This window comes from Piliocolobus tephrosceles, chromosome 6, assembly GCF_002776525.5.
Source record: "Piliocolobus tephrosceles isolate RC106 chromosome 6, ASM277652v3, whole genome shotgun sequence".
NCBI classification, from domain to species: Eukaryota; Metazoa; Chordata; class Mammalia; order Primates; family Cercopithecidae; genus Piliocolobus; species Piliocolobus tephrosceles.
In genome coordinates this window covers 25578248-25593261 of record NC_045439.1, presented here as the reverse complement: position 1 = coordinate 25593261, position 15014 = coordinate 25578248, and the positions used below count along the sequence as shown (strand labels likewise).

General features: G+C 35.3%; 1 protein-coding gene across 3 annotated transcripts in view; it reads right to left on the bottom strand.

Moving 5' to 3' along the window:
* The window catches only part of CEP128 (centrosomal protein 128), a 504131-nt gene that overhangs the window by 429203 nt on the left and 59914 nt on the right, over positions 1-15014 (bottom strand). For all 3 annotated transcript variants that reach the window (XM_023185111.1, XM_023185121.1, XM_026455590.1), the window contains 4 exons: positions 10894-11020; positions 9746-9864; positions 5168-5259; positions 931-1003 (listed from right to left, as the gene is read on the bottom strand). In XM_023185111.1, the coding sequence (XP_023040879.1) occupies positions 931-1003; positions 5168-5259; positions 9746-9864; positions 10894-11020 (411 nt within the window). The remainder of the gene's footprint in view (positions 1-930; positions 1004-5167; positions 5260-9745; positions 9865-10893; positions 11021-15014) is intronic.

Here is a 15014-nt window from a genome sequence, read left to right as displayed (position 1 = left end):
AGAAAAAAATCCTGCTCACTTTCCTTATCTTGAAAAAAAAGGTATTATGAGAAATGAATAAATGAATAAATACACTCCTGAAGTTGACAAATTCGCAAGTTTAGTGACCATTAACCGTTTCCTCCTAAAAAGACAAACTGATAATATAAAGAAATTAGCATTATATAGACAGTATTTTTTTATCCTTAATTCCACCAAGGATAGTGATTTGATAAAAACAAATCACTGAACAGTGAGTGTCAACAATATGACTCTGAGATAATAAAGCTTGGGAATTAGGAGTATTTTCAACTGGAAGCATATCAGACAAAAACAGACAGCAAAGAGGTCTTAATAGCAATTGTAGCTACACACATGTGAGACGACCTGAAAATGGGGAGTGCTACAAAACCACTATGAAAAGCATTCTGCAAGAGAGGCTGAGGCAGGAGAATGACGTGAACCCGGGAGGCAGAGCTGGCAGTGAACTGAGATTCAGCCACTGCACTCTAGCCTGGGCAACAGAGCAAGACTCCGTCTCAAAAAAAAAAAAGAAAAGAAAAGAAAAGAAAAGCATTCTGCACTTCTCAAATATCATTTCACAAAAACTACAGAACAATCAGAGCCAGTAAAACTTAAATTATCTTTCAAATAGTCATCATAAACTCCAACCTAGTTAAAACAAATGTTGACTCTCTCTCTAATATGCTAATACTGTTATATAAATCCCTAAATGTAAATACCAAATAAATATACCCTAAATATAAATATACCAAATATAAACACCCAAAATTCATGAACATTTTATAAGAGCTACAAGAACACACTTTTAGACAAAATGGGACATACCACCCAAAAGGTTGAACTCTACTAAACTTCCCTGTGATGATGGCCAGCCCACCCATCCTCTATATGTGAAATAAAACTTTTTATTAAAAAAAGAGGTCTCACCACTTCTTGTTTCTGGGCTTCATTAAGTTTTTCAGTCAAATCTTCCAAAGTCCTTTTTGTTTCGGCATCCGACCTAGGCCACAAAAAAAGATTTAAACTTGGATATTTAGAAAATACACAGAACTAGTGAAATGCGTAACATGATAATTATATTACAAAATATTCTACTTTAGTGGTTCTCAAATGTTATAAACATCTGAAACACAAGCCTGGAATGCTTATTAAAACACAGACTGCTGGATCCCGTCCCCCAGATTTCAAATCAGTAAATCTGACATGAGGCCCAAAAATGTGCCTTTCTAAAATTCGTAGGTGATGCAGGAATAGAGGTCTGCAGGTCTGGAGACCAAATTTTGAGAACTGCTGCTACACTGGAACATCACTCTCAGTAAACAAACATGTTGCAATATCTCCCATTTTAAATTAAGAAAAAAGGAAGAGAGAGAGGGACAAAAGAGAACAAAAACTCTTGATCTTACATGCTCTTTCTAGCAATTCATAAAGAAATTACCTCAAAGTGTGCTGTGCAAACTCTATCCTCACTAACCGACCTCCCATTACCTTGTTTCTCATCAAATTAATAACATACATGATCAATGAACAAATCGTACAGAAAGATTTACAAAGAAAAGAAAAAGCCTTTCTGTCTTGCACTGTCTTACTTCTGGCTGCATTTCCCTCTGTGAATCATGCACAACCATTTCCATTATTAATTATTTTGCTAGTTGCCTTCATCATGTTCAACTCAAGACATTTTCGATTGGCTGTTTTGAAATATTTAGCTCATGCTCTAATTTCAGATTATGTTATTACCATTTTTGGTTCTATTGAACCTGTAGAGTTTTATGTAATATATTTATACGTCTTATGAATATTATGAATTATTCCATCCTATGAAATTGATGGAATTGATGCTTTGTGCTCACATTCTGTCATGCTCACATTTTAGTCAGCTTCACACTTGAATCATAACTTTCTTGTGTTCTTGTCTTTTCCAGGCTTTCTCATTATCTTTTGGCTTTATATGGGCCTTACTTATCACATCATTGATATTTTCCTCCCACTTCTTACTGAATGGTCAACAAACCATCTATTTCACTCTTTTTGACAACCTTCTTCTCAAAGGACACTTACTTTCCTGCTCTGATGTAAAGTGAATACTTCCTGGGCCTGCTCCATGACTGTCATTCCAGGGTTACTTTCACTGAATCCCCAGGTTAATTTTATTATTTCTTAATATCTTTATCTTTCTATTTCTTGGTTACAATCTTATTTAACTTATGTATCCTTAGGTAATTTCCTCAAAAGGAAATTATCTTAAAAAGATAAATTTTCGAAGACTTTAAACTTCTGAAAATGTCTTTCTGTATGTATGTATAGAATGTTAAAATATATTGCTGTATATTCATACAGTGGAACACCAAAGAATAATAAAAATAAGTAACTGCAAGAACCTGACATAACACCCATAAATATTACAGCCCCCTTCTTGGTTTTTGTGGTTCTGTGCTGTCTAGAATTTCCCCCATCTCACTAGCTATTCCATCTCAGGTCAGCTCCTCCTTCTATCATAAGATTCCTAAATATTACAACTCCTTGCAACTCAGTCCTGTCCTTGATATCCTCCCTATAGTTTCTCTCTTGTTATTATCCATTTCCATGGTTCCAAATGACACTTCTCCATGCTGACCACTCTTAAATTTTACCTCAACAGAGACTTTTCCTTTGAGCTCCATAGTAAATATCTATCTGAATATTTTACTTCCCATTTGAATGTCTCACAGGCATCTTGAACATAACATATTCAAGGCCAAACTCTCTACACCTCACCTACCCTAACCAGTCTTCCATATCTTAGGAAGTGGAATCACCATCTACCTAGTTATTCAAATTGAAAATCTTAGAGCCATCCTTAGTTTATTCTCCCTCACCCACCACTACCAAATCCTGTCTCTTTGATTTCCAAAAACAGTATCTTCAAACACACCCCTGTCCATCTCTCGCCTGGCCTGCCATAATCCTGGGTCAGGTCATCATCAACTCTCATATACTAGTGCAACAGACTTCTACCTTGCCCTCCTCAAATCAATTTTTTTTCCTTTGTGACAGGTTTCACTCTGATACCCAGGCAGGAGTGCAGTGACTCATCTCAGCTCACTGCAGCTTCAACCTCCTGGGCTCAAGCAATCCTCCCACCTCAGCCTCCCAAGTAGCTGGGACCACGGGTATGTGCCACCATGCTAGGCTAATTTTTCTGTGTTTTTAGTAGAGACGGGGTTTTACCATGTTGCCCAGGCTGGTCTCAAACTCCTGAGCTCAAACGACCCACCTGCCTCAGCCTCCCAAAGTGTTGGGATTATTGGCCTGAGCCACTGCACCTGGCCCAAATCAGTTCTTCATATGACATCGAAAGTAGGTGATTTCTGAATTAAACTTTACTTAATCCTTTCCAAAAGCTTGCTTCCCAGTGTACTTTTATTATTCAATGTATGTTTTGTAATAAATGTCAAAAATGAAAAATTAGTAATTAAATGAGAATACCAACTTTTCAACATCAAATAGAAAGTTAAACTTTTTAACTCCCTGTCCATTATTTTTATAAACATGAAGTAAGAATTTGTGGTACAAGTAAAGCAGAACAGCATCCAGAAATTTTACACATTCACAAAGGTAAGCCACCTCATTTCCCAAGAAACCTAACTCCTATTTTGGGTTAAACAAAGTTTTCTGCCTCACACATGCCTCTAGGTCACAAGGCTATTACCAGATGGTACCAGCCTATAGAGAGATCACAAAAACTATTACCAGATACTAACAGCCCAGTCCAATATTGGTTATTTAAATGACCACTGAAACTAATCAACTAAATCATCCCTGCAACTTCCCCTGTGTCTTCTTACAAGGCAACTATTCCCTGTAACTCATGTTCCCAGTGCTTAATTTATACCCTTCCTTGAAATGGGTAATGGTTATGTAATAAAACCATTCCTACAATACATTAAAGTGTTAATGTCATTTTGTTAATTTTATCAACTTGTTAAAAAAAAAAAAAAAAAACCTAAACATTAAATAAATCTTACCAGTTTAAAAGGTTAGCAATATAGCTCAATAATATATCTCACGATCCAGGAATTTAAATGCTTTATTCATATCAGTCACATGTGAAAATGATTTTGAACCACCATATACTGTAAGTGATAAAGAACAGAAACTTCGGGGCCTTACTGCCTGGATTTTAATTCTGACTCTGCTACAGCCCTCCTGATTGATTTCTAGAGAGCTGGGTTATTTCATCTCTCTGTGCCCATTTCCTCATCCATAAAATAGAGGAAAAAATAATGATTACCTCAAAGGGTAGTTACTAGAATTAAAGTTCAATCATGAAATAAGGGCTCAATAATATTAGCTAATAGCACTAGTAATAATGGTAGAATCTTTCATTCTCATTACAGCCTATACTTGATATTCATAGATTTAACATTTATAGTTTTGACTATTTTTGTTGCGGCAACACAGAACTAGTGCGTGGTATGATTTAGATAGCTGGAGTTAGCCAGCAAATATCGTAAACAAATTTCAATTCAGCTTTATTGTTCCCTAATCATTGCTGTATACGGATTGCAATTCTTAGGAAGGCATAAAAATCTTTGTTTTTCAGCAAAACATGGCCTCCAAAAGAAAGCCACTTGCCACTGGTGATGACAAAAATGGAAAGAGAGTAAAGAAGTTTAAATTAAATAACAGCTCTTGGGGACTATCCAGATTGACAAAATTGTGAAGATGGGGCAGATGTTAACCACTGACCCTCAAAGAATTCAACTAAAAGCTAAAGTATTGCATTCTGCAATGGCTTATGTTCACTGACAAACTTCATGTTACACTTCTTTTTTGTGTGTGCAATGCCAAAAGTCAGTCAGGTAGCGAGTCAGTCTTTGTGTCTCTCTCTCCAACGTATTTGCAAATCTACCTCTTTGCAAAAGTCTCACAATGTATCCCTCCATAATGTCAGCATTCCATTGCATTAAGTTAAAGTGTTTTTAGAAATAGGAAATTAATTTGTCTAACATTGAGTCATGATATATTCTAAATTCAAAGGGCTGTAAACTGTTCTGTTAATAAATTTTAAGATACTGTACAAAAACACTTTTTAAAAATCTAGATAAATATGTCAATTACAGAAGCTAATTTATTCTCGTCATAATTTATCCCTCTCATAAAAAACATAGGCTGCTTTTACCGGCTCCTTCTGGAAAGCTCCCTGTTGAAATCATCTCCAAGGCGAATTTGTTCACTGCTGAGGTCTCGAAGAGACTGATGAAAAGCATGAAGCTAGCAAAGGCAAAACACAGTTATCCATTTAGAATTCTGTTGAATTCTTCCATGAAGATTCGCCAAAGGTAAGAATAAGATCTTGTTCTTTGCAATAATAACCAGATTCTGTAATATTATTATGAAAGAAAACACCTATTTTGAAAGAAAAAATTTCCAAGAAAAACAAATTTTTAAAAGCCGTATATAACATTTACCATCACATTTTCTACAGTACAATTCTACTCCTTCAGAATTCTACCGCTCTAGAAGGCATCTGCTTCTTCCTTAATCAGAGTAAAAGAAAAAGAAAAAAGAGAGAGAGAGAAAGAAGGAGAAAACCGGTCTGCCAACTTTTTCTGTAAAGGGTTCAATAGCGACTATGCCAGGATTACAAGCTGTACAGTCTCTGTCACAGTTCATCTTGCCACTGTAGTGCAAAAGTAACTGTAAACAAATAAGCGTGGCTGAATTACAGTAAAATTTTATTCTATCAGCCTACAATGCCTTAGTTTGCCAAATCCTGCTGTAGAGAAACTCTTGCTCATGTACACTTGGAACCATGTACAAGAAAGTATGGTGCAGCATTATTCATAATGAGAACATGAGACACCAAATGTACACCAAGATAAATAAATTGTGGTGTGTTCCTCCACTGGAGTATGATATAGCAATGAAACTGAAACAATCAAAGATACCTACGCATTAGTAAAGTTGAATGTCAAAAACATAACATCAAGTAAAATAAGAAGTTACAAAAGATTACAGTAGTATCCCATTTACATAAAGTTTAAAGGCAAGCAAAACTAAATAAGATGTAGGTAGTAAAAATTTTAAAAGTAAAAAAATAACTTTTTTAAAGCAGAAACAGTGTCATGATATGTATGAAGTTAGAATAGTGGATACTCCTTGGGAAAAGATGGAGTATAAAAGAGGCTTGGGGGTATGATAATGCTTTACTTAGTGGCCTGAGTGGGGGTTATATGGTATTCATTCTCATTATTGTAACTTTAACTGTAAATATATATGCTGAATATAAATAGTATGATTTACAATAAAACTACGTTAAACAGACTTGAAGAAACAACAAATTGATTCATTTCAACAAATGCACATTAAGCAATTTATCAGTGCCAGCTACTGAGAAGTGGTTCACAATCTCATACGAGAGCCAGATATGTAAACAAACCACAAATTCTTTACGGGGGCATTAAGAAAGTACACAGTCAAGTGGAGCTAAGGGTAATTTTGAGAATGAACTTAATGAGGAAGAACCATAGAAAGAAAGGAGTGAAGTAGTATAGTGAATGAAAAACTTAAGTTTTGCAATCATGATTTTCCAATTTACCAAACCAGAATCCGGGGATGCATCCTTGACACTTCCTTTTCACTCACTGTTACATTCCCCACATGGCTATCTAATTTTCAAGACCTTTCCATTTTATACACTAAAACGCTTTTAATTCTACCTCCTTCTCTCCGACTCCATCTATCCTAACCCAAGTGACCATCAATTCACATCCAGAACACAGTAATATCCTTCTAATTGGTTCACCCACATTGACTCCATTTTCCACACTACAGCCAGATTGATCTTTTCAAAATAATTTTGTCAGCCCTATTACACAGCTCTACATAATCTCAGCCCTTCACATTTGTTTAGCCTGGTGGGCCTTCTTTAAATTGCTCATAGGGGCTATCTTCCCTCCTGCCAAGCTATTTGTTCTACCTGGAATGACTCTTACTCAACTTTCAGATCTCAGCTCAGTCAGCCTTTCTTCAGGAAGCCCTCCTTGCCAGGGCATGTCTTCTACCATACAATTCTGCAGCCCTACGTATCTTTTCACTAAAGCATGCAGCTCAGTTCATAAATAAGGTTGTATTTATGTATTTAGTTAATATCTAGCTCCTCCTCTAGATTATAAACGTATTAAAAGACAAGGTTTCTGCTCATCACTGTTTCCAAGTGTAAGCATTATCTCAATGACAGAGACATTAAATAAACAGAAGGAAACAGTAAATGAATAATGTTAAGATATTGTTCTCTGTTCTGGGCTTCATCATATAGTCCATGCTTGCAAGGTGCAACTATCAAAAAAATAATATTGTCAAGGAAAAGTTTCCACAGGGTGTCTTCTAATACATTTGATTTTGTTGTCTCTTCATGCAGTAACAAATGACAGCTACAGATGAGTATCTTAAGATACACTTGAGTACCTAATCCTAAAACTACCAAAACAAAAAGGTCAAAGTGCAGAACTCCCCCAGCCCTTTTCTATTTAATTTAGCTACTTAAGACAACAAAAGGAAAAATTACAGCTCTGCAGAGAACTTTAAAGAAGCAGAAAAAGATTTCCACACAACTAATACTTCAGAAATCTTTAGTGAATACATAAAGTATGGAATTTCTTACTTAATAGCAAATGGCTCTATCAATGATTCAACAATCAGAAAAACACTAATGGTAGGAAAATCAGTAGATCAACCACACAAAGATTAACTTGGTCATACTAAACCAAACTTAGTAAAAGAGAAAGTAGCTGACTTAGCAGGGCTTACGGAAAAATGTGCTGAACAAGAAAGGAAACAAAACATGTCCAATTAAGCTCATTTTTAAATGTTCTGCAAGATATAATCCTCCATAACAAACTCAAAACAAAGGGAAGATGATTTGTACATTGAAAATAAACTAGTTTACTTGAAAAATCCTGTATTAACAATCTTATATTCACATAGAATGACAAAAGACCCCATATAGCTAAAACAATCCTAAGCAAAAAAAGAACAAAGCTGGAGGCAGTATACTCCCTAATTTCAAAACATTATAAAGTGCTTGTAATCAAAACAGCACGGTACTGGCAAAAAACAGATGCATCAACCTATGAACAGAGGTGAAAACCCAGAAATAAACCCACACATTTGTGGTTAGCTGATTTTTTATGAAGGTGCTAAAAACACACAATGGGAAAAGGATAGTCTCTTCAATAAACTGTGTTGGCAAAACTGCACATACATGCAGAATAATGAAATTAAGCCCTTATGGATGAAACACTTAAATACAAGACCTGAAACTATAAAACCACTAGAAGAAAACGTAGGAGAAAAGCTCCATGACTTTGATTTAGACAATGATTTCTTGGATATGATGACTCCAAAAGCACAGGCAGCAAAAGCAAAAATAGGCAAATGGGATCACATCAAACTATAAAGCTTCTGCATAGCAAAGGAAACAATTAATAAAGTGAAGAGACAATCCACAGGATGGGAGAAATATCTGCAAATCATATGTTTGACAAGGCATTAATATCCAAAGTATATAAGGAACTCAAACAACTCAATAGCAAAAAAAAAAAAATTTTAATGGGCAAAGGACCTGAACAGACATTTCTCAAAAGAAGACATAACAATGGTCAATAGGTACATTTTTTAAAATATTCAGCATCAGTAAACTTTAGGAAAATTCAAATTAAAACCACAATGAGATATCACCTCACACCTGCTAAAATGGCTTTTATCAAAAAGATGGAAGATAAGTGTTGGACAGGACGTGGAGGAAAGGGACCCCCTGTACCCTGTTGGTGGGAATGTAGATTAGTACAGCCATTATGGAAAACTGTATGGAGGGTCTTCAAAAACTCAAAATAAGACTACCATATGACCCATTAGTCCCATTTCTGGATATATCCCCAAAGCTACTAAAATCAATATGTCAAAGTGATGTCTGCACTTTCATGTTCATTGCAGCATTCTTCACAATAGCCAACATCTGCAGACAACATAAGCATCTATCAGTGAATGAATGGATACAGAAAATGTAGTATATACATACAACACAATACTATTCAGCCTTTAAAAAGGGAGAAATCCTGTCATTTGCAAAAACATGGATAAATCTGAAGATATTATGCTAAGTAAAAAAGGCTGGGCACAGAAAGACAAATACTATATGATCCCACATGTGTATGAACTCTAATAAAATTGAACTCATAGAAATATAGAGGAGACTAATGGTTACCAGAAGGTGGTGGGGAGAGGGGGTGAAGAGGGAGAGAAAGGGGAGTTGTTGATCAAACAGTCCAAAGTTTCAGACAGACAGGAGGGATAGGTTTTGAGATTTATTGCACATCAGGGTGACCATGTCAATAATAATGTATTATATATTTCAAAATAACTGACAGAATACATTTCAGATGTCTCACTATGAAAAATGATAGATAAGCAAGGTGATAGATGTTAACTTGATTTAATCATGCCACACTGTATACATATATTAAAACATCTTATTATACCCCATAAATGTATACAACTATGATTTTTCAATAAGAAAAAAATAATAAAAAGTAAAATAAAGTCATTTACTTGGTTCAAAATCAAAGGGATCAGTATAAAGTTACTAATGATCAAATTATTGGTTAAAATATAAACTTAAAGTTCAAGTGTTAGTCATTTATATACAATAGAAACATAAGGAAACACTGCACACAAATTACAGAATTGTACAAAGTACCTGAGTCATATCATCAGTGTCTTGAACAAAGCGGACACCAGTTCTTGATCTCATTCGTTTAATACCCAGTGGATCCCCATAGTCCTTGAGAGGTGAGGTAGGTGGAAAACGATGGCTCTCTTCACAAGTGAAAGAAAAGGGAAGGTATTAAAACACTGCATAGAAGAGACAATCTAAAATTTTACTCAGTACAAACAAGGCAGACATGGATATACATATACATATGTCCCTAACCCAGACTATTTCCTAAGTATCTTGCTATGGCTATAAAGTTCCACCAAATTAGCATTAATTGTGCTCTTAAAGCAGATAAAATGAAAAACAGAAATAACAGGGAGAGAGAAGACTCCAAAGTTTCAATTTGCTATACTTTCCAAAGAAGCAACATATTTGCTCATATAAAAATAATAAATTGCTAAATAAAAATCTTGTATGACCCCTTAATATAACTTAATACTAAAAAACACAATTTTTCAAACTACGTAATCTACAATCTGAATGGCATATAAAAATAAAAACTAACTACATTAAAAGTGCCCAATTTTTGATCATTTTTATCACAATCAACAGTAATATTAACAATGTAAGGTACCAATGTTCAATTATCTAAATTGTCTCCCCTTACTGCAGGCTTTTCAATTCAAACATGAATCTCAGTGCTATACAAAAGTATAAGTAAGATTAATTAGGACAAACGGTCATAACCTTTAAGCTAGGCATTCATATCCACCTGCATGCCAAGACTAAAATTCACCTGGTCTTAACAAATATCACAGGATATTTCATAAGACATGTGAAATGTATTATGCTAGGACAAGATACTTAACCTAAAAAGTGTATCAAATAGTGAATCTTATTTATGTATTTGTTTTGATTCTTTGGCAGCAGACAATTAAATCCAGGTTTTTGTCAGGTAAAGCTCTAATGTGGTCTACAGAGTCTAAGGAAAGAAACAATATAACAACAAAGATCCTTTAATATACTTCAAATTATGTACTATAAAATCCTGGACAACAAATGTTCTATCATCCAATCTGCGTGAAGTTATGCATGGGTCATATTTCTCCAAAAATTAAATGTATTCAATATCTACTTCAAAAATATTTTTAAAACAAAAAAATGTTTCCCAGAACATTTGAAGTGTTTACCTGGCCCAGTGCCACCATCAAGGTCACTTGCACTCAAACTTGTAACAGAAATACTTCTCCCTCCTGAGTTTCTCAATAAACGTTGACTCCGGAGTTGGTCGATTGATTGTTCCAAGCTTTCTTTTAACTAATTTAAAGAATATAATGAATGAAGCGTTATTCTTCCTAAACAACTTCCAAATACAAATAGACCAAAGATTTTCAAAGCTATTTCTGAAATATCTGGGTTCCCCCCCAAAAAAATCAGAAAATGTTAAACTAAGTTATGTTTAAAATATAAAAATAGTAAATATAAACATTTTAAGAACCAATACTAAAATCTGGTTTTAAAAGGCATCTGTCACTACCTATTCCATTTTTTATTGCCAGATGTGGAAAAGATGTCTACTGTGTAAGGGCTTACAAAACCAAATTGAAATGTCTAATTGGTGTACCACTCATGTGAAGAAACATAACAAGGTCAACACAACTGAAAGAAGACAGAAAACTTTCCTCCCTTCTAAACATTCCTTCAGAAACTTCAGGTCTACAACAAATAGGAAACTAAACAGCTGTCACAGTGACAGCTGCTACTAAAACAATGTACAATGTCCAACTGCATTATCAGAATACCTCTTTCAGTCATTCAAAGGCTTCAAATCCCAGAAAATGACTGGGTCAGATATCAGACTGCCAGTACACACTAAAAACTACAGTTGTCCAAATGCTTTATTCAGTTTATTAAGGAGTCAGCCAACAGGGGACATATAAAAACATATCTTTAGACTTAAAGAGCTACATTAAATAAAAACATGCTAAATACTGAGAATAATGTCCAGAGCTGTACACAACTACAGACCTGAGAATAGGATTCGAATAAGACCCGAGGGAAAAAAAAAGTAAAGCTGAAGAAAATCCATACACCCTGAATTGCTGGGAAACTTCAGGTCTAGATATCTTATTCAAGGATGAATAGAAAGTAATAATTTTAAACATAATGCATGGATCCAGGGAACAAGTCATCTATAACTATTTAAATAGAATTTGACATTCTATGTAAACACAACGATTCACTGAGAAGACACGGTTTCCTAAATTCAGCCAGCGTTAAAAGGTAGAACACCATTTATGGGGAGAACAAGTTGCTTTACTTGGGGAAACGAGCAGAAAGAAAGGAGCCTCAACTGAAGGAAAAGCACAGATGAAACAGAATATGAGTCACAAACAAAGCAAATTCCTTTTCAGTCTGGGTGTTTGGATTTGGCTGTTCTGGAGAGCCCAAATTGAAACAATTTGTATTAAAAGAAGTAGAGTTAGAATTTCAGGGATCTACTTCTTTTGTCCCTCTCATTTCTGTAGGGGAAAAAAAAAAAAAAAAGAGGATTTCCACATCCCTGTGTTTCCTCCTTCCCTAAACTGGGATATGTACGATACCATCCTGCCTTGAGTATTCACCAGCCAGCTATAAGGCTTAGCATCGGCTGGGCGCGGTGGCTCACGCCTGTAATCCCAGCACTTTGGGAGGCCAAGGTGGCTAGACCACTAGGTCAGGAGTTCGAGACCAGCCTGGCAAACATGGTGAAACCTCGTCTCTCCTAAAATACAAAATATTAGCCGGGCATGGTGGCGGGCGCCTGTAATCCCAACTACTCGGGAGGATGAGGCAGGAGAACTGCTTGAACCTGGGAGGCGGATGTTGCAGTGAACTGAGATTGCACCACTACACTGAAGCCTGGGTGACAGAGCGAGACTCTGTCTCAAAAAATAAAAATAAAAAAACAACTCAGCATCAATCCACAAAACATACTATGATGCCCGGGAAAATCAAGGTTTACCTTCAGAGTAATTTACACATACGTAAAATAACACGTAAGTAGACCAGAGATTTTATGCAGTGACCACAAAGTAGTATATCAGTAATCTATGACAAAATTATCAGAATAAAACTAAACAATGTTAAAGCTTAAAAGCTCAAATTCAAACTGTAACATGAGAAACAGACTAGAAATATAAAGTGACTTTAGATCATACAAATTAGTGTCAGAACAAAAATGTAAAATCAGCTCTCTTAACTTTTGCTGTGTTTATTATTTCCATCTTTCAAGCTAAACTCAATTTCAGTATCCTTTTGAAAGCAGAGTCAGCTATCATTTCTTACTACTGCTTTTTTTTGAAGGTAATCTGCCTTTTTACTTTTGGCTATTTTTCAGATTTTCTCTTTACCTTTGTCAGTGGTTTTATTATGTATCACTATGTACAGTTTTATTTGTATTGATTCCATTTTTGATCCATAGAGATGACAAAATCCATAGCTTAATAAATTTCATATGTTGTAAATTCTCAGGCATCATCTTTTCAAACATTGTTTTTGCCTCATTCTCTCTCCCCTCTCCTTCTGGAAATGCAACTGCATTTAAGTTATACCTTTTTACCAAACGCTGTATGTCTTCTTTTCTCTCTTCTGTATTTTTTCAATCTTTCATTCTTCCAATCTTTTTGGATATCTTAACGCTGGTTTGTCTTTCATGAATTCTCTTTCAACTATACACAAGCTATTGTTCACTTCATTTATTAAAGGTCAGTTGGTTATTTACTTATCTTATTTTTCAGTTTCTGAAATTTTCATTTGGTTCCTTTTAGTTTTCAATTATTTTCCAAATCTCTTCCTTTTTTCTTTTAATTTTTTAAACATGTTATTCATGGTTACCTTATAGTCCCATATATTTTTCTATTGTCTGCTTCTTCCCTTGGTTTTCAGATACCTTTTATATTCTCTTATGTCTGTGTATTCTTTATCATGTGATAGACATTTTACATGAAAAGCTGAAGAGATAATTTAAGGTTCGAGAGGATGACATCTTTCTTCAGAAGAATCTGGTTCTGTTTCTAATAGAAAGTCAGGTTAGGGTCACTAGCAATATCAAATCACCTTAATCCACTTAGGAATTGAGTGGTTCAAGGACAGGCTTCTGTTACTATGAAGGCTGTTCTATTTTCAGTTTATCACTTCTCATTTCCAATTCACCACTTTGCGTATACTGTCACCCTTTGGGGTCTCCATTAAAGCTGAAGGGCTCCTGAACTCCAGTTTTGGTCTTCCAAGCCTCTTAAGTTGATAGATAACTCTGATCCTAGCCTCTCTGCTTTTAATCCGCCTCTTTAGGAATCAGCTATCACCTTGAAGGAGGAAAAAAGTCCCAAATATAAGACTTACCCTTCTGGACTTAAGTTTTTTGCCAGATCCTGACTACAAAATTCCTTACTGCCTTAGTAGTTTTTTGATGGATTCATAATATTATTTTTTTACTTTTTTTTCATGTTTCTAGTTGTTCTCAGTAGAAGAGTTGATCCAAAATAATCTTATCTGCCAATGCCAAAAGCAGATCTTGCCAGCATCCTTTTCATGTAGGCTTATTTGCTAACAAATCCTAAGCTGTAACTAAAAGCTGAGAAATAAAATTAATTTTCACACACACACACACACACACACAGACACACACACACACTCCCTGCCAACAAAAGAAAAAAAGTTGCCATGGGACATACAGAAGAACATTAAAGAAAAGAGAAATGAAACATTTCCCCAAAATCTAAGAAGAATAAAAGATATTGAAACACAATTTCAAAAATGCAAAAATTACAAAAACGATTTGTCAACCCCATTTTAAAACTCTAAAAAGATATATCCAAAGCCATTGAAGATGAACAGGATGATTTATAAGGTCCAAAAAATAAAATTATGTAATGTAAAGGGAGATGAATGAAATAAAGGCTATTTTAAATTACTCTTCCAAGCATTATGGCAAAAACAATTTTTGCACCTAAACCATAAAACCAAAAATGTAATAGAATTAAAATCTGAAGATGGCCGAATAGGAACAGCTCCAGTCTCCATCTCCAAGCACGAGCGACACAGAAGACCGGTGATTTCTGCATTTTCAACTGAGGTACTGGGGTCATCTCACTCGGGAGTGCCGGACAATCGGTGCTGGTCAGCTGCTGCAGCCTGCCCAGCGGAGCTGAAGCAGGGCGAGGCATTGCCTCACCTGGGAAGCGCAAGGGGGAAGGGAGTCCCTTTTCCTAGCCAGGGGAACTGAGACACACAACACCTGGAAAATCGGGTAACTCCCACCCCAATACTG